The sequence below is a fragment of the Protopterus annectens genome, chromosome 4.part0, assembly GCF_019279795.1.
Source record: "Protopterus annectens isolate FY-2018-M chromosome 4.part0, PAN1.0, whole genome shotgun sequence".
Lineage (NCBI taxonomy): Eukaryota > Metazoa > Chordata > Ceratodontiformes > Protopteridae > Protopterus > Protopterus annectens.
The window spans coordinates 650,821,040-650,849,014 of record NC_056733.1 but is presented as its reverse complement, the minus strand read 5'-3'; the positions used below and the strand labels follow the sequence as shown (position 1 = coordinate 650,849,014).

At 41.3% G+C, this 27,975-nt stretch overlaps 1 protein-coding gene across 1 annotated transcript in view; it reads right to left on the bottom strand.

Annotated features, from left to right (window-relative positions):
* Window positions 1-27,975, bottom strand: part of LOC122799503 (MLX interacting protein) — a gene marked incomplete in the record, with an annotated part of 1,086,811 nt that overhangs the window by 1,012,348 nt on the left and 46,488 nt on the right. Inside the window, 1 exon segment of the mRNA XM_044068616.1 lies at window positions 3,657-3,763. Within this exon segment, the coding sequence (XP_043924551.1) occupies window positions 3,657-3,763 (107 nt within the window).

Sequence of the window (27,975 nt, the reverse complement as noted above, 5' to 3'; positions counted from 1 at the left end):
TCAATGAGAGTTTCTCGGGGGCCATTTTGAGCATCTGTTTCTTAGGCATGGAGGACTGTCCAGGAGAATGCTGTACTTGCTTCTTTGTCTTTAATGGTAAGTTGTGAAGGTCTGAAAACACCCTCAGAAGACTTCGGATCTGAAATTCGACTTTGAAAATCTCAGGAGTCGGCCGACCGGCACTTGCGAACTGCTTTTGCTTCGGGCACCACACGGCAAGAAAGACTTTTAAAAAATGGCATCGGATGCATCTTGTATACCCCTGGCGCACTGACGTCAGGGAAGAAGCGGCAGCAACCGACGCCGGACCAAGACTTTGGAAGCCGACTCCGGGACCGCCTGACGGCAGGATAACCCAAGTGTAATGACTGCAGCAGTGTAACACGAACATCAGACACCAACAGCAGATAAGGTTTTTCCTTCCTGCTCGCACCTAGTCAAAGTCTCTTTCACTTGGGGTCCAAAAAGAAATGAACCATCAAAGGGAACGTTAGTGAAGGAAGACTTGAAGGATTCCGTAAAATTACAAAGACGCATCCATGAATGTCTCCTGACAGCTATTCCTGCTGCGGCTGCCCTGCTCGCTCGAGCTGCCGCATATGAGATCAGCCTCATGGAGGAGTTAGCTATGGAAGTAAGGGTGGAGAGCTGCGTGGAAACCTTGTCCATGTAACCCAGAGCTACTGAACCCTGGAGGGTAACTCCTAACTCTTTCAGGAGATCCCTTTGAAGATGAGTTAAATGAGCCAGGTAATTCAGCGATCTTAGTGTAAATGCCGCTGAAGGAAAAAGTACGCTTCCCGTACCTATCCATCATCCTGGTCTCCTTGTTAGGAGGATGGATATTAGAAAACGTCTCAGATAATTCCTTCTTGGTGGCCACTGCTACCAACATAGCATCAACTGGAACTCCCTTGCTAAGGAAAGAGTTGTCCTCAGGTGCTGTCATAAATTTGTTTGGCCTCCTCGGGACAGCTTCCGCTGAATCTGGAGAGGTCCATGCTTTCCGCGAAATGACCCCCAAAAGTTGGTCATAAGGTGGTGTCACCCAAGAGGTGGAAGGTCGGGAGCCAAAGGCCTCAAGATACACTGATTCATCCTCTGTAGGGTTAGAGGTCTTCCAATCACCCCTCTGTCTAAGAATTTCTAGGATGTCAGAGGAGGAGACATCCTCTGAGGGAGACCTGGGGGACCCCTCTGATTCCTCTAAATCAGGGTCTGATGTGATAGACTTAGGGGAGTCGACAGGTTTCCTCTTACATAACCTCTTCCGAGGGAGCTCTCCAGTGGGATAATCTGGGGAGTCGACAGGTTTCCTCTTACATAACCTCTTCCGAGGGAGCTCTCCAATGGGATAATCTGGGGAGGTCTCAGAAGAGGGGGCACCTCCAATGGGGGCTACTTGGGCCTCTGGTTCCCTATGCTGTGGGGGTGGCAGGGGGAAGAGGTTGCTGCCTGCTGCTGGTGGGACACAGGTTCCCAAAGGAATGGCTTTGGCAGAGGATAAAGCCTTCTCTATAGCTTCAAAAGCCCCCCCCACTCTGAAGAGCTTCGCTCCGAGGGGGCGGATGGTCGACTCCAAGCAAGAGGGAATGGCACCGAAGCAGAAGTGGGAGCCAAGCTGAGTCGAGCCGAGGCTCCGAGAGGGAGGGTCAGTTTTGAAGAGAACTCAGGGTGTCTGTCCCCTTCGGAGTCGACACGAGAGCATCTGCTCCCAGAACTCTTGGCTCCAGACTGAGCCATCGAGGATAGAGTAAATGGCTCCAAGGAAACAGGCTGAATCCCCGGAGCCGAAGGGTCGAAGACAGAGGAACCTGACGTAATAAGCTCCGAGAGCGAAGGAGTCGGAGGAGGAACAGTGATCAGTACGGGGGACGGCTCAGAGACCTTTGGCTCTGGAGGGATTAATTTTCTAGCCAGAGCTGGATCCGAAAGCAACCTCTTCACCACCCTCTCAATGTCCTCATCTGATAGGGTCCTGGAGGATTTGGTAGAGACTGAAGGAGACCTCCTTCTCTCCAAAATAGGAGATACAGTCTCGATGTCAGGCAAAACCTTCGGTACCAAAGACGGTCTCGGAAATGATGGAATAGACTGCACTGAAGATGAAGCACAGACTGAATCGGAACTCCTTGGTTCCGACGCTTTAGACTTTTTTGTTGGCTCTGAAGTCGGGGCCGATGATTTTCTCTTTGAAGATTTTGGAGCTGCCTAACCAAGTTCCAGCTGTTTCTGGAAGGAACTCATCATGAGACCCCTGTCAATAAGTTTTCTTTTCCTTTCATTTAACACTCTTGTATTAAAAGCGTGACAGAAGGTGCAATGTTCCTGTAAATTGGCTTCATCATACAATCTGAAGGAATGGATTACAGAAAGAATCGTAGACATGTGTTACCTGTCTCCGAACCATTGCCACATCAGACTGCCTGTGCCAAAGACTAATTTCTACAGTGATTTGTCAATTCTTCGAATTCAGAAGTGCAGCGTGCTTTCTTCTTCAAACAACTCTGATGTAAAACCAGATGTTCCAGTATTAAGTGAATCCCAGAGACTGTTCTTGATGCAGAATTTCTATGTAACTAGATTGGGTAGAATTTGCAAACCCAATCCTAAATACACAGCGACTTGGACTTGAAATCAGTTATGTTTTGTTGAAAAGGTCTACCTCTTAAATTTGCCTTTGTTCTTAAATTTGCTGATTTCGAACAAAACTGAAGAGGAAGAATGTAGATCAGTGTGTACACTGAACCTAGTCAGCCACTGTAGTCAGACAGTACGTGCATATAAACTACCAAGCATGTGCAAGATCAGTGCCATTTTGTGTAGTCAATCAGTGTGAATGTAAGCTTGATTGGAGATGCAGGTGTGTGTGCGTTAGAAGTAACGAGACACTCAGTAAGAACGTGAAGTATGAAGTATATGTACAAGTTATATCTCCTGAGGTGTTTATGTATAATAAATGACTTGATTGCATACCCGGCCTCAGTATCTTATTTGAATACACTAGACATGCAACAAGAGGTACGTTTGTACTGAAGAAAAGGAAGAGTAAAGTGAGAGAAAATATTGGAAATAAAGTAGCCACTAGGTAAGGTTTAGAGGCTAAGGGGAAAAAAAAACTTTATAGCAGTATTTAGAAGAAATAAAGGAAAAACGTAATTTCACTTACCTGCTCGAAAGCAACTGGTCACCACGTCTAACACGAAAAGTGGCAAATGAGATCTAGGGTACTTAGGAAGGGTGCATTATGGGTAAGGGAGAAGCTCAAGTGTTTTTTTTTTGGATACCACAAACTATTGTAATGGCTAAGTCAGATCAAAAGGTTTCCAGTTTGTGCTTCATTTGTTTTGTTTTTTTTATGGGTTTTTTTTCTATTTTGCTTTCAGGGTCAGAATGGAAACCTATGGTCTAATTCCCCTTCAGCTATGAATGTCCTGCAACAATGATCCTTATGAACAGCTACAGCAACTAAACTAATAGATATAACATTTGAATAAGGGTAAACAACATCCACAGGGATAAACATTTTTCTCCTCTAGAAAGCAGAAAGTATCAGAACAAAGTTCTAAAGAATTTACCATTTCACAGACGAAAGAGTCAAGAGTCAAAAAGTAATTTTCAACCAACATAGACATTTCCTAATGTAATTAACTTACACTGCATATACCAAGCCCTCCAGATAGCATTATTAAGTCGAATTTTATCTCTTCTTAGAAGTTTCAGCCCTTTGAAATTCTTCCATTTAGGAGAAACCAACTTCCCACTGCAGAGACAAAAAGAACAGATGTATGAATTAACTAAACATGTACTACTTTAAAGAAAAGCAAGAGAAGTGCTTTCTATTTTCAAGTTTTATTTTAGATCATAACAAAATGTTAAAGCATAGCATCCCATGATTTAATAAATTTTAGCATTTGCACTAAGTGTTCTTACTAAAACAGAAAAAATATTAATGCATATTAATAACTTGCTGCAAAGGAAATTATCTAAAACAAAACTAAAGTTATCCATCGTCTCAATTATTTGGCTCATGCCCTACTTGGCACATAACTTTCCCAGATTACTCTGGATCCCCTCTCGCCTACAAGGCGCGCTCTTACAGCTCCAGTTTCTGACCAAGCTAAATGCATATGGAAACGAACCTTTATATAGTAGGGGACAAAGAGGGGGCTGCTAATGAAGAATGTCTGCTAGTCTACACAGAAGAATAAGGCTCAGATCAGTTAACAAGCTACTTCCTGTGGTAAAGGTCTGGATTCCCTCAGCCATCATTTGTCTACTGTGTGACATTAGGCATGTCACTTAATCAGTGTTTTTGGGTAATTAAAAATTTACGCTAGGCTCCTCAATGTTCTCCTGGACCGCATACCTAGATACACCTATGAACCTTAGCGTGAATTGCCAACCATAGCCAAAGCACATAACTTTCACATGTTTCCGTTAATCTTCAGGAAAGAAAGGAGTTCCTAGCTTCTTTTCATGAATGGTCAGGCTACTGAAACATACCCTTGATCTCCACCACCCGAAAGCAAAAAAGATTTGGAAGTGTCAGTTAACTATTCAGAGAAGATAGTGTTGCTGCAGCACAAATTATTTCCATGCATAGTAGACAAAGGAAATACAGTCAAAGCCAACAGGCCAGGAAGACAGACCTTCGTGACCTCTATGCCAGAGTCAATGGGAACATAAGGGGAGGAAAAAGGGGCGATTACCATTTCTGAATGCCTTGGTTCTGTCCATATACTACCCAAGATATCTGTGGATACCTGATAGTATACTAACCACAGTGAAAACATTTCTGAAAAATGCAGTATGTTTGATGGACTGACTTAGATTCAACACTATAGCAACCTATGGTGGAAAGGAAGGACTGACTGATTTACAAAGGAACCCTCCCTCTGTGCAAGACAAGTATGGATGGTTGGCACACAAGACATGCAACTCTCAAGATCCTTATAGCCAAAGTCAAAGCCACTAGGAAAAGGGTCTTCTATGTTAAATGGACTACAAGCCAGATGACCAGAGTCTAATTAGTAGATTGGACCCTGGAGGAATGGGGGTGGCTTACATGGCACGCACCAGTGGATAATGCAGCAAAGATTCATAGATGACCATTTTAAGCCTAGCCAATAACCCGAAGTCAGAATCAAATCCTGACTTTTGTGTCTATAAGGATAAGACCTTAGTCATTATACCAAACCTTCCCATTCTTCAATGGGGAGCTAAATGGTGCATCCACTCGCACATGTCAATTTCTGAACAACAGTGAAAGACCATGGGCACAACAGAAAAAAAAAGGATTCAGGTTGTCATGCACAGTCTAGACAAAAAAATTACTTCCACTTTTCTAACAGGAATGGATAGAGTTTCTGGGATGATGACAAAATATTCCCCACACTGCACGAAAGTGGAATTAATGCAATTAACTTTAGAGCCTGAAGACTCTTCATTTGCTATGCCCAAATGATACAATATGAGCCAAGTCGTTTTCATAGCTGGGCTGACAGAAGATTACACTTGAAACTAAAGGTGGATGGAAAACCACATCTGCTTGGGTGTCAATATCCTTAGTCACATAAAATCTAGCATTGACCCTACCCAGTTCGGCTTTGCAAAAGGCAAATCCTATCTTTTAAACCTGGTGGACTTTTTTGAAACAGTCACTAGAGCCATCGATGAAGGCAAAGCAGTTCATACAGCCTACCTGGGTCTGGCAAAAGCCTTCGACACAATACCCCACTCAGGCATCATAGACAAGCTCAACAGCTTAAATGTAAACCCGTTTGTCACAAGATGGGTTGCAAACTGGCTAAAGGACAGAACCCACAAAGTCAGAATAGCTGGAGCTATATCAGACTCTAAGCCAGTCACAAGTGGAGTCGTCCCACAGGGCTCTGTCTTGGGACCCCTCTTGCTCGGCATTTATTTCTCAGATGTGCAGGCAAACATAGGGGGTTTGTGGCTGACAAAGTTTGCAGATGACTGCAAACTAGGCGCCATAGTCGACACACCAGCTGACACATGCATCCTCCAGAAGGACCTCACAGAAACAGACGACTGGTGCCAGAGTCATGGCCTTAAACTAAATGCCAAAAAATGCATAGTCATCCCCTTTGGAAAAAACAAAGTACCCACAAATTACCACATAGGTGGTAATCCATTAAGTACGGAAAAAGTAATCAGAGACCTGGGGACCCAAGTTGACAGTGACCTCTCATTTGACACCCACGTCGCCAAAGTGGTTAGAAAGACCTTCTACCTTGCCCACCTTATCATGAAGGGATTCACATCCAGATCAAAGGATGTCATTGTACCCTTATATTCCTCCCTTATCAGGCCTATGATCGAGTACAATGCCCCATTTGGTATGTACCTCACCCGGCACCTGCAGCAGCTGGAGAGACCCCAAAAGTACCTTACCAAGAGGATCAAGGGTCTCCAGCATGTCATATGCTGCCAGACTGAAAAAGCTCCAGCTCTATTCAGTAGCATACCGCCTGCTCAGAGGTGATCTGTGCCTTACATACAAGGCCATGTCCAATTCAGAATTAATGGACATGCTCCACCTCAAAAAATCCAAATCCATCAGAGCCACGAGAGCTAAAGATCTGAACCTCAGCACAAATATGAATAGGACATGTTGGAGGGACAGATTCATAACCCAGAGGCTTCCCGCACTCTGGAACAGGATACCTGTCCATGTTAGGCAGAGCCCCTCACTGACACTCTTCAAGAGAAATCTAGATGAATGGATGGGTGATCGTAGGTTTACCCCCGGGGTCACCTCTGTGTCATTGCTAGATAGAGGCACAGTAAACTAAATTTAATTTAAATTATACACTTTTGTATCATTACATGGGGTGGCGAAAGCCACATACACTTTGGCTAGGCTTATAAATGCCCTAGGGCAGATAGCCTAGTACTATACTATGAAACTATGAAACTATTATGGATGAATTTCATCATCATTAGAGGAAAGCAAAGACTAACTCTAAGCCAGTCCAGGACTGACAAGTCTCACTGCAGAAATCAGTGTGAAATTCCCAGACATCTGGCACTGGTCAGAGGTAATCAGATATCAGATCAGAAAGCCTCACTCTAGGAACAATGGCAAAATTTGTCCATGAGAAAGATGTCTATTCTGGGCAAGGCAACCAAAACACGATAGGCTGAAATTACTCACTCACATATCCACAGATGTTTCTGAGAAAGGGGTTATAATGTCCTACTGCTCTGTCTGCTGACACGAGACTAGAAATATGCTGTCTGAATGAATCACCAGCACCTGAAAAGGGTCAAGCAAGGCATGGAAAATAAGCACAGCTTCATCTCCAAAGCAGTGTGCAAGTGCAGCTCCTATGGAGATAAAGTCCCTTCAAACATCTATCCAATGAAGTATTCTGCCACTCCCTGTGGCAAAGTATCAGTGGTGAATACAGCAGGGGGAGGGGGGTGAAGGAGTGGTCAAGTAACTAGAAGTGTGTCCAACTGAATTGATCAAAAACTACATCAGCACACACAGCTCATCCCAACCACTTTCTCAAGATGACTGGAGTGCTGTGACCACTGAACCTGAGAGCATTCACTGCAAAATCCATATGTGAAGTTTGACATGAGGAAATATAGATAATGTGGCTACCAACAGCCTCAATACTCAAAGATCGGCTACTGCTCGAGTCAGAGGTCAGAGATATGAGAGACTGCAGGATGTTGTGAACCCTGTCAAGAGAGAAATAAACTTGACTCATTCCAGTACTGATCACAGTCCCTATGTGGGATACGTTCTGATTTTTTTCTTTTTTTTTGCTACACTGACAGCAGTTTTCTGTTAAGACAAAAGCCAAAACAAAATCTGTTAAATGTGACTGTCCCTTATGGGTGATGGCAAATGCCAGCTGTCCAGTTAAGGAAGGACTCTGCTGCTCTTTAGTCATACACAAGCTACCACTGCCTGGGGGGCTGAAGCAAGACCAAAATGACAGGGAACTGAACTGAAGCAGTCATTACCCAGAGGTGAATAAACCTTCACTATAGGTTTGGCAACTTCTATGTGCAGATAATTATAGGGAGGTTGGAAAAGCACATCCAATCTTCTTTAGACAGAAATGTGAGGATGGACTGCAGAGTAAGCATGCAAAAAAAGAAGATATGTCTTACCATAATGTTCTATCTGTATTGTTGATCTCGTTCAGTCATTACATGTGGGTAGTCATTACATGTGGGTAGTCTGTTCCGACCTCGGAACCGAGCCAGCCATCTCCCAAGCTCGGGCCAGCTACAAACTCTTGAGCTAAGCTGCTAAGCTCTTACCCAGAATTCTCCTCTCCCTGTTACCCCAGATTGAGTTTGCAAGTCAAAAGAAGGTAGAGGCTACCTCTGGTCAAATGACCTAACAGAACCGGATGGTGAGATCCACTAAAAACCTCAGGAGGGGGAAGGAGGGAGGGTCATAATGACTGAATGAGGATAAAACAATACAGATGGAAAGTTATGGTAAGACATAACTTCTTTATCTGATATTGTTAATCCTCGTTCATTCCTTAAGTGTGGGACAGAGTCCCCAGCTACCTTTATTCCTGGGAGGCTCTCATGGAAGGACATTCCTGAGCACCATAGAACCAAAGGATGCTCTTCCCCTGGAGGCCAAATCCAACTTGTAATGATTGATGAAGGTATGAGGACTAGCCCAAGTTGCAGCTGCACAAATGTCATGTAGAGAGGCTCTGGCATGGAAGGCAGCAGAAGTTGCCACCAACTTGCAGAATGAGACTTTATCATCATCTTCTTCTTCCGGCTGTTCCCGTTAGGGGTCGCCACAGCGGATCACCTGTTTCCATTTCTTCCTGCCCTCTGCATCTTGCTCTGTCACACCAACCACCTGCATGTCCTCTCTCACCACATCCATAAACCTTATCTTAGGCCTTCTTTTCCTGTTACCTGGTAGCTTCATCCTTAGCGTCTTTTTCCCAATATATTCGGCATCCCCCCTCAGCTCATGTCCAAACCAACGTAATCTTGCCTCTCTGGCTTTGTCTCCAAACCTTCCAACCTGGGCTGACCCTCTAATATACTTATTCCTAATCCTGTCCACCCTCGTCACACCCAGTGGAAATCTTATCTTTAACTCTGCCATATCCAGCTCAAACTCCTGCCTTTTTGTCAATGCCACTGTCTCCAACCCATATAACATAGCTGGTCTCACTACCCTCTTGTAGACCTTCCCTTTCACTCTTACAGGTACTAGTCTGTCACAAATCACTCCTGACACTCTTCTCCACCCACTCAATCCTGCCTGTAACCTCTTCTTCACCTCTCTTCCACACTCAACGTTACTCTGAACTACTGACCCCAAGTATTTAAACTCATCCACCTTCGCCACCTCTACTCCTTGCATCCTCACCATTTCTCTATCCTCCCACTCATTCACACACATATATTCTGTCTTAGTTCTGCTGACCTTCATTCCTCTTCTCTCTAGAGCATATCTCCATCTCTCCAGGGTCTCCTCCACCTGTTCCCTACTCTCACAACAGATCACAATGTCATCTGCAAACATCATAGTCCACTGGGACGACTGTCTGATCTCGTCTGTCAACCTGTCCATCACCACTGCAAATAAGAAAGGGCTCAGAGCTGATCCTTGATGTTACCCCACCTCCACATTAAACGTATCAGTCACTCCCACAGCAGACTTCACCATTGTCACACTACCCTCGTACATATCCTGTACCACTCTTACATACTTCTCTGACACTCCTGACTTCCTCATACAAATACCACAACTCCTCTCTAGGCACCCTGTCATATGCTTTCTCCAAGTCTATAAAAACACAATGCAACTCCTTCTGACATTCTCTGTACTTCTCCATCAACACTCTCAGAGAAAACCTTGCATCTGTAGTGCTCTTTCCCGGCATGAAACCATACTGCTGATTGCTAATCATCACTTCCCTTCTTAACCTAGCTTCCACTACTCTTTCCCATAACTTCATGCTGTGACTGATCAATTTAATCCCGCTGTAGTTACTACAGCTCTGCACATCACCCTTATTCTTAAAAATCGGTACCAAAACACTTTCTACATTCCTCAGGCATCCTCTCACTTTCCAAGATTTCATTAAACAATCTGGTTAAAAACTCCACTGCTATTTCACCTAAACACCTCCATGCTTCCACAAGTATGTCATCTGGGCCAACAGCCTTTCCATTCTTCATCCTCTTCATAGCTATCCTTACTTCCACCTTGCTAATCCATTGTACTTCATGATTCACTATTCTTTATGGTAGTAGTTAATGGGATATTACGTTCTCTATAAATGAAGGTTACGCAGTCTTTTAACCATTTAGCCAATGTAACCTTAGCAACAGAACACCCTAATCTATGTCCAGAATAGGCCAAAATAACTGGTCTGATTTACGAGAAGAGTTAGCCCTGTTCAAGTAGAAGCGAATTTGTCTGTGAATATACAGGGTATGTAGGCAATACTCTCCTCTGTTTGAATGATTGGGGAAGAAAAAGTACAGTTGTGTACCCAACATAAATGTAGATGCTCGAGTGTATTCACTGTTGTAGTCATTACACTTGGGTTATCCTGCTGGCAGGTGACCCGTAGTCGGCCCGAGTTCCAAAGTCTTGGTCCGGCGTTGGTTGCTGTCGCCTCTTCCCTGACGTCAGTGCGCCAGGGGTATAAAAGTTGCAACAGACACCATTTTCTTCAGCTTTTCTTGCCCCAGATGTCAGGTGCCCCCAGGTATGAAGGCTGTAAAGATAAAAATATGCCAAACAACCATGCATATATCATAAAAACATTTTTTTCTTCTAAAACCAAATACACCACATAGGTTGTATAGAGTTGAGAAGTACAGAACAGTCCCAGCAAAGAGGGGGATGGTGGGTGGGTAACCAGGACTGCAACAGTGAATACACTCCAACATCTACATTTATGGTAGGTACACAACTGTACTATGCTCATCGTGTTTCACTGTTGCAGTCATTACACTTGGGTAGAATCCCAAAGCTTAGGCAGGGTGGCTGGGTCTAGATTGGATTTGGCGAGGCTAACAAGCCCTGCAGAACTGCAGTGTCAAAGCCTGCTCTGGATTTGGAGTAGAGAGGTAGGTGGTAGTGCTTGGTAAAAGTGTGCGCTGAGCTCCAGGTTGCAGCTTCTAATACGTCTTTGGTTGGTACTCCTCTGAGGAAAGCTGCTGAAGTGGCTGCTGCTCTGGTAGAATGAGGCCTAATGCCCTTAGGCACAGATTTGCCATGTTGTGCATAACAGAAGCGGATGCAGTGTCCTATCCATTTGGAGATTGTAGCATATGCTGCAGAATCACAAGGAAACCTATTACAAAGCAGACAAACAGTTGCTCAGTTTTTCTGAAAGCTTTTGTTTTGTCCAAGTAAAATCATAGCTGCCTGTGAATATCCAGAGAGTGCAGAAGTCTTTCCCCGTTATTCTGGGGATTTGGGTAAAAAGTAGGCAAATAAATAGTTTGGTTTAAGACCTCATTGGAGACCACTTTTGGCATGAATGTTGGTTTCGTCCTTAGAGAAACCCTGCCCTGGTGAAAAATGAGGAAAGGTTCCACAGCCATCAATGCCTGTAACTCTGAAACTCTTCTTGCTGAAGTTATTGCTAGGAGCAAAGCAGTTTTCCATGACAAGAATTTTAGATCAGCTGTGCTGGCTGGTTCAAAAGGAGGCAGTGTTAGTTTTTCTAAAACAAAATTGAGGTCCCAAGTAGGTACTGGTGCTCTCCTAGGGGGGTCTTATATTCTTTGCCCTCTGAGGTATTGTCGTAGCAGAGGATGTGAAAAAATAGGAGGATTTGTATTGTAATGAGCTGAAATGGCAGAGGCATGGACTTTAATAGAAGAAAACGATAGGCCTTTGTCCAACATCTCAGTCAGGTATTGTAAAATCTGAGTCATATTAGGGCCCAGTGGGTCGAGGCCTTGTGCCTGGTTCCAAGCATAGAATCTCTTCCATTTTTCCGCACAAGATTTCCTAGTGCTGGGTTTCCTGGCTTCCAAAATTACACCCATAACAGCTTTAGAGAGAGGTGCAGTCTGAGTGGCTACATTATCTGCCATGCTGCCAGGTTTAAGGTTCTGAGTTGACTGTGCAGAATCTGACTGTTATACTGTGTCAGAAGATGAGGGATTTGAGGTAGAGGCCAAGGCGGGCCTTAGGACAAAATCTTTAGGATTGGGTACCAGTGCTGGCGTGGCCAGTCTGGTGCAATCAGGATCATTTTTGGTCTCTCGTCTGACTTTTAGAAGCACCTTGGTGAGAAGAGGCATTGGAGGAAAGGCATAGACTGTCAGATTTTTCCAGTTGAAAGATAGAGCATCCACTTTCCATGCTTGAGAGTGACAAGTCCTTCTGCAAAATGTCTGTAATTGGCAATTGTGAGGGGAGGCAAATAGATCTATGTCTGGGCGTCCCCATTCCCTTGTTATCATGTTGAACACTTGTGGATTTAGCTTCCATTAATGAGGTTCCATGAGATTTCTGCTTAGTTCGTCTGCCAGTGTATTTTTTTTTTTTGTTGTTCCTGGCAGGAATTGTGCTTGCAGATGTACCTGGTAAGTCAGTGCTGTGTTCCACAAAGTCATGGCTTGTCTGCATAGGGGGCAGGAATGTGTGCCCCCTTGCTTGTTTATGTACCACATAACTGTGGTATTGTCCGTCTTTATCAATAATTGTCCTGGATGTTATTAGGTCCTTGACGGCTGTCAGGGCATTCTGTACAGCTAGCATCTCTTTTTGATTGATGTGAAGATGCAGTTGCTCCTTGGGCCACGTGCCCTGAATACATTTTCCTGCCATATGTGCTCCCCAGGCATAATTCGATGCATCCGTTGTTATTGTCTGCCTGGCTGTAGGTAAGGTGAAAGGCTGTCCCTTGTTGTGGTGACAGGCCTGTGACCACCATCGAAACTCCTGTTGTAGGCAGGGAATCAAGGTTATGATTGTCTCTAGGCTATAAATAAGAACAAAAAATGTAGAGTCAGCATACAGTGACCTGAAAAATAAGTTTATTATAAATTTATAATGAAATGTAGAACAGCAAAACAGACCGGTTTCGGACGGACAATATCACAGCCTTCTTCAGTGTAAAGCAAACAGAAAAACAATGCTGTTTAAACATATGCTTCTCATAGCTCATTGGTGGATGCCTAAAATTGTTCATTAAGCCCAGGTGGAAACAATCCACCTAGTCTGACAATCCATTTCTTTAGCATTTAAAATGGAATGCCAACCTGTCTTGTTAGAACGATTCCCTTGTATACTGTCAATTATACTGTCAATAACCATAAAGGAAAATTTGGCAGTAGTGTGTGTCATTTGATGTTTATAAAGTGCATTGTGAGCTCTTGTATTCTTGATATTACTAATATGTTCAGATATACGTAATCTTAATGGGCGGGAAGTTTGTCCCACATAAAAAGAGCCACAATTGCATGTTACCAGATATATCAACCAATCACTACTGCAGTTTGCAAAGAAATGGAGATCATAAACTAAAGCACAATTCCTGCTAGAAAATTGCTTTGATTTCCATACATATTGACAGTTGGTACAATGACCACAGGGAAAACAGCCACACAATGGTTCTCCCATCAACGTGGTTTGTAAAGGTTGTGAGTTGTTCAAGGTATTTCCACGTTTATAATGATTAAAAAAAGAACTGAGATTTTTCCCCTTCCTAAATGAAAACAAACATCTATCTGGAATGATGCTGGCAAGCTCATAATCACATTGCAGAATATTCCAGTGTCTATGCACACTTTGAATTAGACTGTCAGAATTTCTAGCATAGGTCGTTATGAACCTTATGGGTTGTGATGATGTTACTGAATGATCTCTATAAGTAAGAAGTTCTGATCTATCCATTGAGTTAACCTGATGACTGGCCTTTAACACATCTCCCATACTATAACCCCGAGATTTAAATCTTCTGGTTAAATCACCCTTATGTTGTTGGAAGGAAGAATCCTCAGAACAAATACGTTTGACACGTATGAATTGTGATTTTGGAATATTTCGTACAATGTGAGGTGGGTGATAACTGGAGGCATGTAAGATGGTATTATATTGGGGGTACTTCCTGTACACCTCAGTACCTAGTGTGTGGTCAGGTAATCTATTGATTAATACATCTAAAAAAGTGATTGTGTTTAGATCATAGTGTACAGTGAACTGTAACCCCCATATGTTATGATTCAAATATGAAACAAAATCCATAAGTTGGCATTCATCACCCTTCCATACTAGCCAAACATCATCCAAGTAACGTCTCCAGATGTCAATGTATTCAATGAGTTATGGCAGTCATAAATTATATGTTTTTCAACATAAGCCATAAATAGATCCGCATATATGGGGGCAAAAGATGCCCCCATTGCTGTTCCTTTAGTTTGCCAATAACAATTATCCTTGTAATAAAAGACATTATTCGTGAGGACATGTTTGGCTAGACCCACCAAAAATGAATTGAAGTCCGATTCATATAAGCCCGATACTTCTAACCAATAGGCCATTGCTTCCAAACCAGCTTGATGGGGGATGTTAGTATATAAAGCACTTACATCCAATGTGCATAAAAACCACTCATGTTCCAACTGTGTGTCTGAAATGATCTGCAGAAAGTTGGTCGTGTCTTGCAATCGTGATCGTACCACATGTAACAAGGGTTTGAGATGTTTGGTGAGATATAAGGAGAACGGCTCAGTAATGTACCCTTTTTACCAGATACAATAGGTCTGCCAGGTGGATTTAATGGGTCTTTATGAATCTTAGGTAGGAAATAGATGTATTGAGTTGTGGAATCCTTAACCATAAGTTGGTGCATAACCTCATTACTAATGATAGCTTCATCCCTGGCCAAAAGCAAAAATTGATCAATCTGTTTTTTGAACCTGAAAGTAGGGTCAATAGGCATTATGGAATAATATCTCTGATCTGAAAGCTGTTTGTTTGCTTCATTATCATAATCACACCAGTTGAGTACAATTACAGCTCCACCTTTATCTGCAGAGATGATAACTATATCTTTATTATTTTGGAGTTCCAGAATAGCTTGTTTTTCAACCAGGGTCAAATTGTTGGATTTAAAACGTATATCCAAGCTGGGAAAATGAAGATCTTTGAGCACGCTATTCTGGAACTGGTGTACCATGGGAGGAGAAAAAATGGATTTGTGATAAACAAATTTATCCTTTATTATAGTTACTATCCGTATCACCAAAAAACAGTTTCAAATTTAAATTTCTGCAAAAAGACATGCCATCCTGGGCCAATGTATCTTCAGGAACCATGAAGCCAGGTATGAAAGTAAGACCTTTATTCAAGATAGACATGTGGATGGGTGACAAGTCAAAATTAGACAAATTTAAAACATTGTCGTTTGAAATATTCAATTGTTCATTGCCATTTTCAATAGACCCTGAATGTTTTGTACGCCTTCTATGTTTCCGCCCACCCCGCTGGTATTTGGACCTAAAGGGATCGATCCAGGTATCCTTTTGGGGGTCGGTGAACCTGATACTGCTGGGGACTCATTGTCAGTGCAAGACGAAATGTCATCTGTGGATGACCCTGTGTCTGCACTCAGTCTTCTTAAGATGGACCTTGGTCTCTTCCTTTTGTTGGTTTGTTTGGGAAAAGATGTAAATCGTACATGTTTGGCATTGAGAGAAAAAGGGTTGGCCCTTTTATAATCTTCTTGGTCTCTGGAAAACTTTTTGGTTTTTCTGGACCTTAGCTGTTCATCAAAATTATGTAAATCAGTGGCTACATTGTTAAGTAACTTGTTAAAAAAAAGGTTCCTCCTCAAATGATTTCAATACACTAACTGATTTGGTGACCGCATCCATTTCTCTATCAATTGCTCGATCATGAAAATTACCCAAAGCTACAACAAAGGCCATAGTGGCTTCTTGTTGTATGTTGGACCATTGGCTATTTAATTCATCATCAGCATCCATCACATGAGGTTGTGTTCGTATCCGCAAACCTCTCGGAGTTATTCCTTCTGCAATATATGCCTTGAATAATTTGGAATGCCAAATATTGGATCGTAAAGATCTTAGATGTTTTTTGAGATTGCCAAAAAGAGTTGCACAAATAGATTCAGGACTGATAGAAACATTTCTATTTGTATTGTCATGGGTAGATGAGCTGAGCCCAAAAGCTCCAAGATCCTCCCTATCTGCAGCCAAACCAGTAATAAAACTGGACAGATCCATATTAGGATCAGATTTTCAATGGACTAGATGCAAAGTATCCAATATGGCTGAATATAATAGCCAAATACAAACAGCTACGTCAGCTTGATGTATATTAATAAGCAAAATCCAAAAGTTAGAAGAACAATAGCAGCCTAACCAATAATAACCAATGATAAAGATTATTAATGGAGCTGCGTCCCACAACTTGTTGACTGTTACTGTACTGTGCAATATAAATTTAGGCAAAAATTGTGAAAAAGCCAATGAACATAATCATGTGAAGGAATGCTGAGAGATTTAAATCAAATGAAATAAGCTATTAATAAAAATAGACCGATTGGAAAATGGATGCAATCAAAAACCAGTATAATCAAACTTTAAGTGTAGCCACGTAAAAAATTTTTGGTCTGGAAATAAACTATTTGTAAAACTGGACATATATTAATGGCTTGGGTAATGCTATCCAAATAATCACAAGCTGTACAATGATAAACATTAAAACTAGATAGCACAAATATTGCAATAAGATAAGCTCATAGATAATGACAATTGAAACCTGAAATATTAGTGAACATGAACACAGAACAATGATGGTGGTAATATTGATGCTGATGATTCAGCTAGAATGACAAGTCACTATCTACATTGAACTGATTCCAAAAAATTTTTACATTACGAAACAGTATGCTTCGAAGAGAGATAATATAAATATCCAATTTTGGATCTAATAATATCCCAAAAGTGTCAAAAGCAGAATTGGGAAAATCTGACAAATGCAAAATTGGACTCAAACACATGAGTATGCCAAGGACCAAGTCTAATAAGGTCCCAAAAAACAGTAATTAACTAAAAAACAATATTTGAATTACATGAAATGTAAAGAAATACCATGGATTTACAATAAGATCCAAAGAATAGAGTCCCCACTAATGCGTGACAATACGTTGTATCTCACTCATGCCCTTTAGCTCTGGATTTTGCGTTTTTTAAATGCTTTAAATTTGTCTAATTTTGACTTTTCACCCATCCACATGTCTATCTTGAATAAAGGTCTTACTTTCATACCTGGCTTCATGGTTCCTGAAGATACATTGGCCCAGGATGGCATGTCTTTTTGCAGAAATTTAAATTTGAAACTGTTTTTTGGTGATACGGATAGTAACTATAATAAGGATAAATTTGTTTATCACAAATCCAGTTTTTCTCCTCCCATGCATCCCATGGTACACCAGTTCCAGAATAGCGTGCTCAAAGATCTTCATTTTCCCAGCTTGGATATACGTTTTAAATCCAACAATTTGACCCTGGTTGAAAAACAAGCTATTCTGGAACTCCAAAATAATAAAAATATAGTTATCATCTCTGCAGATAAAGGTGGAGCTGTAGTTGTACTCAACTGGTGTGATTATGATAATGAAGCAAACAAACAGCTTTCAGATCAGAGATATTATTCCATAATGCATATTGACCCTACTTTCAGGTTCAAAAAACAGATTGATCAATTTTTGCTTTTGGCCAGGGATGAAGCTATCATTAGTAATGAGGTTATGCACCAACTTATGGTTAAGGATTCCACAACTCAATACATCTATTTCCTACCCAAGATTCATAAAGACCCATTAAATCCACCTGGCAGACCTATTGTATCTGGTAAAGGGTACATTACTGAGCCGTTATCCTTAATATCTCACCAAACATCTCAAACCCTTGTTACATGTGGTACGATCACGATTGCAAGACACGACCAACTTTCTGCAGATCATTTCAGACACACAGTTGGAACCCGAGTGGTTTTTATGCACATTGGATGTAAGTGCTTTATATACTAACATCCCCCATCAAGCTGGTTTGGAAGCAATGGCCTATTGGTTAGAAGTATCGGGCTTATACGAATCGGACTTCAATTCATTTTTGGTGGGTCTAGCCAAACATGTCCTCACGAATAATGTCTTTTATTACAAGGATAATTGTTATTGGCAAACTAAAGGAACAGCAATGGGGCATCGTTTGCCCGCTTATATGCGGATCTATTTATGGCTTATGTTGAAAAACATATCATTTATGACTGCCATAACAATATATTCATTGAATACATTGACATCTGGAGACGTTACTTGGATGATGTTTGGCTAGTATGGAAGGGTGATGAATGCCAACTTATGGATTTTGTTTCATATTTGAATCATAACATATGGGGGTTGCAGTTCACTGTACACTATGATCTAAACACAATCACTTTTTTAGATGTATTAATCAATAGATTACCTGACCACACACTAGGTACTGAGGTGTACAGGAAGTATCCCCAATATAATACCATCTTACATGCCTCCAGTTATCACCCACCTCACATTGCAAGAAATATTCCAAAATCACAATTCATACGTGTCAAACGTATTTGTTCTGAGGATTCTTCCTTCCAACAACATAAGGGTGATTTAACCAGAAGATTTAAATCTCGGGGTTATAGTATGGGAGATGTGTTAAAGGCCAGTCATCAGGTTAACTCAATGGATAGATCAGAACTTCTTACTTATAGAGATCATTCAGTAACATCATCACAACCCATAAGGTTCATAACGACCTATGCTAGAAATTCTGACAGTCTAATTCAAAGTGTGCATAGACACTGGAATATTCTGCAATGTGATTATGAGCTTGCCAGCATCATTCCAGATAGATGTTTGTTTTCATTTAGGAAGGGGAAAAATCTCAGTTCTTTTTTTAATCATTATAAACGTGGAAATACCTTGAACAACTCACAACCTTTACAAACAACGTTGATGGGAGAACCATTGTGTGGCTGTTTTCCCTGTGGTCATTGTACCAACTGTCAATATGTATGCAAATCAAAGCAATTTTCTAGCAGGAATTGTGCTTTAGTTTATGATCTCCATTTCTTTGCAAACTGCAGTAGTGATTGGTTGATATATCTGGTAACATGGAATTGTGGCTCTTTTTATGTGGGACAAACTTCCCGCCCATTAAGATTACGTATATCTGAACATATTAGTAATATCAAGAATAAAAGAGCTCACAATGCACTTTATAAACATCAAATGACACACACTACTGCCAAATTTTCCTTTATGGTTATTGACAGTATACAAGGGAATCGTTCTAACAAGACAGGTTGGCATTCCATTTTAAATGCTAAAGAAATGAAATGGATTGTCAGACTAGGTGGATTGTTTCCACCTGGGCTTAATGAACAATTTTAGGCATCCACCAATGAGCTACGAGAAGCATATATTTAAACAGCATTGTTTTTCTGTTTGCTTTACACTGAAGAAGGCTGTGATATTGTCCGGCCGAAACCGGTCTGTTTTGCTGTTCTACATTTCATTATAAATTTATAATAATGAACTTATTTTTCAGGTCACTGTATGCTGGCTCTACATTTTTTGTTCTTATTTATCGTTTTTTTGAGCCGTGCATTTGCCTTCGTGCAGGGGGTCCTTTTTGTGTGTCTCTAGGCTATGACAATGCTGAGTCCAAACACTTTTTAGATACCATTGTAGTTTCCTCATATGCAGTTTGGCATATGGAATTAGTAGAATGCAAGATGCCATGAAACCCATGGCCTGCAGAATTTTTCTTGCAGGGAGCTGGGTCTTTGTTGCCATCATTTGAAAGTAATGAGTCAGTTGCCTTTGTTCGTCTAGTGTGAGATAAGCCATCTGGGTAGTTGTATTCAAGCTTGCACCCAGGAAAATTATCGCTTGAGAGGACACTAGTTTTGATTTCTTTTTGTTTTCTGTGTACCCTAGGCAAATTAGTAATCTTTTTACAAACTCCAGGTGCTTTAGAAGAATGTCCTTGCTCTCTGCTTGAATAAGGCAGTCATCCAAGTAGGGATATCTTTGAATTCCTTTTTGCCTGCAAAATGCAATTACTGGTGCCAGGCATTTTGTGAAGACCCTGGGCGCAGTAGATAAGCCAAAGGGCAGTGCAGAGAATTGATAATGCATTGAGCCTGCTATAAATCTGAGGTATCTTCTGCACGATTGTCTGATTGGGACGTGCAGGTATGCCTCCTTGAGATCTAAAGTAACTAGCCAAGCCTCTTTGCCCAGCATGGGCAAGAGTTGTTGCAGTGTTAACATTTTGAATTTTGGAAGATCCAGGAAAGTGTTTAGGGTTGACAGGACCAGTATTGGTCTCCATGCTTTGTCCTTTCTGGGTACTTGTCAGAAAAATATGTATTAATGTATGTGTTTAGTGCTTATTAGAAGCTAAAAGGGTTAACACTTTTCATTCTATTTTATGTACAGCTTAGTTTTGTATGAAACTACGAGATGCTTTCTGAAACTGCAAGATGCTCTCTGACCTAGTATTTGCTAGCACAGCAAAATTCATGTCTATGCCTTTTGGAAATTTACTGAGAAGTAGGTGATTATCTGCTAGGTCAGGAAAATAATGAATAGAACAATACTGTTTTCTATAATGTTACTGAACTTGAACAATCAGCTCTGTTCGTGTTATGAGAACATGCACAGCTGCAGAAAAAGATACAGTTGAACAAAGACTGCTTGAAGAAATGAACTATAATCTGTGCTTGCTTTGTGCTCGAATTAGCCATAGTACCTTGAATGGTAACATCACATAGTGAGAAGTTGTATCTAACCAGTGGTCTCCAAGGCCACGTTGTTTTTTCTTAGGAAGTTTTTTCATAAACTTGATAGTGTCAGCAGAAAATCATGGACAAACAGCTGCTATGAAATAATATTGTAAGAACTTGTGATTTATTACGTCAGCTTAGTAGGCAATGTCTTGTAAGAAATGTATAAGAATGGCTTCACTTCCTGATTCTAGTTAGACAAACTCTGTATTAGCACGTTTTTGTCTCCTTGCTGCAAGATTAAAGTGCCTTAACCTGAACCTGCAGTGTGTTGATCTTTTTGAAGTTGTTTTTTCCTTTGACAGTTTGGTCCTTCGGACCAGAAACTCTCACTTCACCTCAGGTCAGATGGGCCAGGTGGCATGAAACCGTACGGGGAAGAGACCACATCGGTTCTTCTGCTGTGAAAGACCTCCGACTGAATTGGCGTTCAAAAGAGGCCAGCCACTGTTCTGATCTGCGACTGGTGGACGAGTTAACGTTTTTTCCTCGAACCAGACAATCAATCACGGGGCTCAGGTAAGGTGAGATTTACCTTTTTCTGTTTTAGATCAGGGACTCTATGTGCATTGTCTGTCAGGAGATTTGTCTTGTACAAGTCAGGGACAGGAAGACTGCAGTCTTGTCATAGATCAGGGAAACAGAATAGGTAGGCAGTTATTCTAGATAAACTGTGAAAAAGAGAAATCGTGGTACCACGTAAAAATAAGAAGGGTTACGTAACATTTTAACAGTCAGAGCAATATGGGAAATAAGCGCACAAAAAGATCCCAAGATCCGCCGTTAACTGAAGATGCAAAATATATGCAATTACAGCGTGCCAACAATGTTAGGTACTATACAAAATAATAAATATGAATTTGATGGCAAATTAGAAAAATCCTCACTTATTAAACTTGTCAAACAGCTTAAAACCGATGCAAAAGGTCAGGTAAAAAAGCAACGTCAATTAGGCATTCCTCAGGCACACAGGTGGATTGAGGAAGCAAATTGTAGGGAACAAGAGAGTAAGAATTCAAAAGCAATGTTTCTAGATAAAGAGGACAATAATTTGGTAATAGCATCAGCCCCTCCACTTCCCTTACCAGAATATGAAGCGAGTGGACAAGCTGGTCCACCTCCGCTATACCCGGCTGTCCCCGCGAAGCCAAGACCGTTTGTCAGAGATCCCGTCGAGACTAGGTCTCGAACACGTAACTTGAGGGGATATTGAGTTATATCAAATGAACAAAAATTCACGAGTTATGAGTGAAGAAGAGATATGTCCGCTCATAGAAGTACCAAATCCTCAGGCAGGACAGGAAGGGCAGGACCCAACTCTCTTGGTATATAGACCATGGACACCGGAAGACATCCGGAAAGCCACAGAGGGAATTCCCCATCCAAAAGTTAATTTTAGAAAAATCTTAAAAGACTTACAGGGCATGAGGTTAAGTTATCATTTAAATGGAGAAGAAGTAGAAAAAGTAGTTAGACAAATCGTAGGTCCAGATTGGCACATGATCAGTGGCAACTGGAATCCCAGTGATGCAGAACACAAGCCACTCCCACATAGCAACGCAGAGCGGGATAACAGAGTAAAAGGTCTTACAGACCGAATCTCTGAGAAATGGAAGCCTAGGGCAGACTGGACTTGCATTAATCAATGCATCCAACAAGAAGGTGAAACTGTTGACAGATATTATGCTAGATTATTAGAGTGTTTTAATAACCATTGTGGAATGCAGGTACCTGAAGACCAAACCCATGATTCTCTGTATGAGCAGCAGCTAAAGAATGCATTTTTAAAAGGCAGCTTTATTACAAAGCACATGGTAGACCATCGTACAAGTAGATTACAGTCACTACTTGAATATGCTAGACATGCCGAAAGGCATTTTAACAGTAACATGAAAAAGAAAGCCCAAGTATTTTCTGTAGAAGATGGAGCAGAAGTTTATGTAATACAGTCCGGGAAAAAGGGCAAGAAAAATGCCCAGGGAAATAAACAATCTGATAAGCGATCAGAGGAGTTTGAAGAGAGAAAGAAAAGAGGTTAATGTTTTAAGTGCGGAAAAAAGGGACATTTAGCAAGGGATTGCAAGCAAAACAAGAAGGTAGCCATGGAAGATAAGGAGGGTGAGGACTGACTATATGATAGTCAAGAATCATTGGAAGGGAATGACCAAGAAAAGACAAATGCAATTACGATAGAGGGAGTAGAGAATGTGACAGAAGAAATAGAGGAAGTGCAAGAAATCGCAGATAGTGAAGAAAGTGAAATTTTAGACTTAGCATTATTGAGCCTAGAGCTCTACTTAGTAGATACGAAACCGGAAGTTACACTTCTGCTAGAGGGGAGGGAAGTTAAATTTCTGTGTGACTCAGGGGCATCGCGGACCCTGATGCATCCTTCCAAACTACCAGAAAATTCAGAATCACTCGATTACATATTAGTGAAAGCAGCTAATGGACAGCTGTACGGGAGCCACTCTCCCATAACATAGCAATAACTGACCCCGTTTTAGGGATGACCCAGAAAAGCAAAACTGTTGTTTCTGCAAAATGCCCAGTAAACCTTTTGGTTAGAGATCTTATGCAGATATTTGGCATAGCAGTAGTTCCAACTATGCAGGGTATGGAAGCACAGCGACAAATGGATACTTTTGTACTGCGACCGGAGGGCGAAACATTTTATTGTTACAGCCAGGACTTGATCACGACTGGTCCAGGGGCAGTAACCGAAGAGTTGATGAATGTAGCCATCAGTAAGTCCTCCTCCCTTGACACTGATAAACAGCATTTGTTGCACTGTACTCTGTATTATTGTAGCACACCAGGACCTGATAAGGATGAGCAAGAACTGTTTAGAAACTATGCAAACAGATTAGTATTACGTAATCTGTACTGGGACACAGAAGGGAACAGTGTAGTTAGCTGTTCATTGCCCCAGGAATTCTTTGCACTTTATAAATCTAATTGATTACCACATGTTAGTTTGACTAAGGACAAGAATGTGAAATGGGCAGACCTAGGAGAAAAAGTCACAAAATGGGAAAAACAGACAGAGTTAGAACTGTCAGAACAGGGAGTACAGAAGAAGTTAAATTGCATAACACAGACACACCCAGCTGTACACTTGCAGTCTAGCTAGGACAGCTGATTAGCACTCTTACTAGAAGAGGAAGAGAACGCCTTACGGAGCATACCAGAAACTCTCTGGTCAACAGGGAAATCAGATGTAGGACTCATTCGTACAGCAGGACCAGTTACTATCACGCCAAAATCAGCATTTAGACCACAGAAGAGACAGTATCCCTTAAGGAAAGATGCAGAAGTAGGAATCAAACCTATAATAGCGGCTTTACTTAAGGAAGGAGTACTGGTAGAATCTCCTGATTCACCATGTAACACACCCTTATTTCCTGTCAGGAAAGCAAACGGAGAATGGCGTATGGTCCAAGATTTACAAGCTGTAAATGACGCAGTAATACCTAGAGCACCTACGGTGCCAGATCCACACACCCTATTGAATGATTTGAAGCTTCAAAAGAAGTATTTTTCTGTGGTAGATATTAGCAATGCGTTCTTTTCGATACCGATACACCCTGACAGCCAACATTGGTTTGCATTCACATTTCAGGGAAAAGGTATACATACACGCGACTACCACAGGGATATTGTGAAAGTCGAACAATATTCTCACAAGAGATGGCAAGCAACTTGGCGGGATTTACCCCACCGAGTGGCAGTCAGATTTTACTTTATGTAGACATCCTGCTGGCAGCCCCCACCCAGCAAGAATGCAGAGAAGATACCATAGCATTATTACATTTTTTAGCCACTCAAGGACATAAAGTAAACAAGAACAAGTTGCAGCTATGGAAAAAGCAGGTTAAATACCTGGGATATGTAATATCCAAAGAAGGCAAAACATTAGATGAAGACAGGAAAATAGCAATTTTACAAGCACCCAAACAGACTACCAAGGAGGAAATTATGTCCTTCCTGGGTACGATTAATTTCTGTCGGAGTTGGATTCCAAACTATGTCTTGGAGTCTGCTCCACTGACCAACTTGATATACAAGAAGCCTATGGCAGCACAAGATTTATTACAATGGACACCAGAAGCAGAATCAGCTTTCTGCAAATTAAAACAATTGATAGTATCCTCATTAGTTTTAGGATTACCAAACTATCATAAATGCTTTTTCCAAACTGTAGATTGTAAGCAAGGTTATATGACATCAGTGTTAACACAGCAACATGGGGACAAACAACGCCCCATAGCTTACTATTCATCACAGCTGGACCCAGTGGTGCGATCCCTGCCCCACTGTGTACAAGCAGTAGTCGCAGCTGCAATGGCAGTACAGGCTTCAGCCTCAGTAGTGTTGTTCCACCCTCTCACATTGAGAGTGCCCCATGCAGTCGCGATTATTTTACTGCAAGAAAAAGTAGCAAATCTTTCTCCTGCTAGACATCTTTCCTGTATGACTATACTGTTCAGCCAACCTCATATGACAATTGAATGATGTACAACTTTGAATCCGTCTACCTTGCTCCCAACCCCTGCGGACGGCACACCACACAGCTGCCTGCAGGAGATTGAGCAAGAGACACTGCCTAGAAAAGATCCAACGGATGTTCCCTTGGATGATGCCGAGGTGACATATTACGTGGACGGCTCATGCAGAAGGGGTCCTACAGGGCAGAACCTAGTAGGGTATGCAGTAGTTTCGGATAATGAGATTTTAGAAGCAAAGTCTTTACCACACAACTTATCTGCACAAGCAGCAGAATTGATTGCCTTGACACGGGCATGTATCTTGGCAAAGGGTAAATGTGTAAACATTTTTACTGATAACAAATACACTTTTTCTACTGTACATGTTTTTGCGCAACAGTGGAAGAATAGAGGAATGCTAACATCTACTGGCAAACCAATTAATCATGTGCAGTTTATTTTAGATTTGTTAGAATCTATTCAGTTACCTCAGAAAGTAGCTATTTGTAAATGCGTAGCTCATACCAAGCAACAGGATAGGATTTCAAAAGGTAATGCGAGAGCTGATACAGCTGCAAAGCAGGCAGCTTCAGCTTCAGAAATATTTCTTTTGAGTGAGGAATTACAACCTTCTGAGATTTTAGATTTAGAAAGGTTGAAAACAATGCAGCCACTTACTACGAAAGTAGAAAAACAGTAATGGATAAAACGAGGAGCAATTCTTTAGAAAGGGCTGTACATCTCCAAAGGAGGAAAACCGATTTTGCCGTCTAATTTATTTAGATATGCAGCTTTGTTGTGCCATGGGCAATGCCATGTCTCAACAGGGGGGATGGTACAGTTAGTGAATCGAGTGTTCACAGCATATGGATTTATAAACGACACTAAAAATTTTTGTGTGGCATGTCATGCGTGTAATAAGCATCATGCACAAGGGACTTTTGTAGCCTAAGCAAGGAAGTTTCACTGCACCACCGTACCCGTTTCATACTATCTGTATGGATTTCATAGAACTGAACAAATGCGAAAATAAGAAGTATTGTCTTGTCATTATAGAAATGTTTTCCAAATGGGTGGAAGCTTTTCCAACCAAAAATCCAGATGCAGCTACTGTTGCAAAAGTCCTTGTTAGAGAAATTATTCCTAGATTTGGCATACCGGAAAAGATCTACAGTGACAATGGCACACACTTTGTAAATCAAATTATACAACAGTTGAGCCGATATTTCGGAATTTCTCTGAAAAACCATTGTGCACATCATCCACAATCTGCAGGGCTAGTAGAGAGGCATAATGGGGTTTTGAAAAGTAAACTTAGGAAGTTAATTAGTGAGACACAAAAGAATTGGGTGTACTGCCTACCTCTGGCACTGTTGAGCATGAGAACTGTTCCAAATGCAAAGGGGTTAACTACTTTTGAAAAATTATTTGGGAGGGCATATTATATACCTCAGTGGAAACCTTTCATGCCTGCAGACCAGGAGGCAGACAGTTCACTCGCAGAATATATGAGACGACTTAAGTAATAAACAACTTTTGCAGTTAAATTCCGTTTCAGATAAAGAACAAACCAGACCATCGGAAGCAGTAGTAGTCCCAGGCACGTGGGTCTGGGTGAAAGTCATCAAGAAAAAGAATTGGACGTCATCAAAGTGGGAAGGGCCATACCAAGTGCTACTGTCAACACCCACTGCAGTCAAGATCGCACAGCGAGCGTCCTGGATTCATCTGACACACTGTAAACTGGTTAAAAACTTTGAACTGGACAAAAAACGTGTTACTGTTACAAAACAAGAACAAAATGACCAGATATGGAGCAAATAGGAATGCAGAACAACCTCAGAAGTATTGCATGATTATTCTGTTAACTATACTGATAACAATAATCTTTTTGCTGTGGCCTTTCTTTTTTCCAGCCACACGAGCTGAACTGAATAAACGTGATGCATTACTCATAGACTGGCATCCAAACTTTAACACTTATCAAGCAATCAAACATGTGTATGCTGAGACTTTTAATGTTTCAAATTGTTGGGTTTGCACAGCTATACCAACAGCATACGGGGGATTATTAATGACTGCTGTCCCCCTAGGGGTCAATGAGACCTGGGAAAATTTGATTTTTGATTCTACAACTGTAAAATCACAAGACAAAATAGCATTGTACCTGCCTGTTACACAAAAGGGAATTGTGTGTTTTTACAAAAATGATACTGTTCAGGTGGGTTGGAGCAATTGTAATGTGACTGTTCCTTACAAATGTTATACCAAAGCTATTAATGCAGGTTCTATTTGTGATACAAACTATGACTCATTTCTTGAATCAATGCACAAAACAGTTAATGAAGTACAACATAATCCTGTTCTTTTTAAGCAACTATCTATCACTGATAGAAAAATGTTTCATACAGGGCAAGTATATATTAATACTAAAGTAGAGGACTGTTATTTTGTGTGTGGGAAAAAAACATACAAATGGTTACCTGAGAATTGATCCGGCAGTTGTTTTTTTGGGTTACCTGGTTCTGAACATACGACACATTGCAGTTTTGCCTCAGGGAAGAATTTGAAATGTCAGAGAGGTCACCAAGAAAACTGGAAATCCAATCAAGAAACCTGAGAATCCAGTGG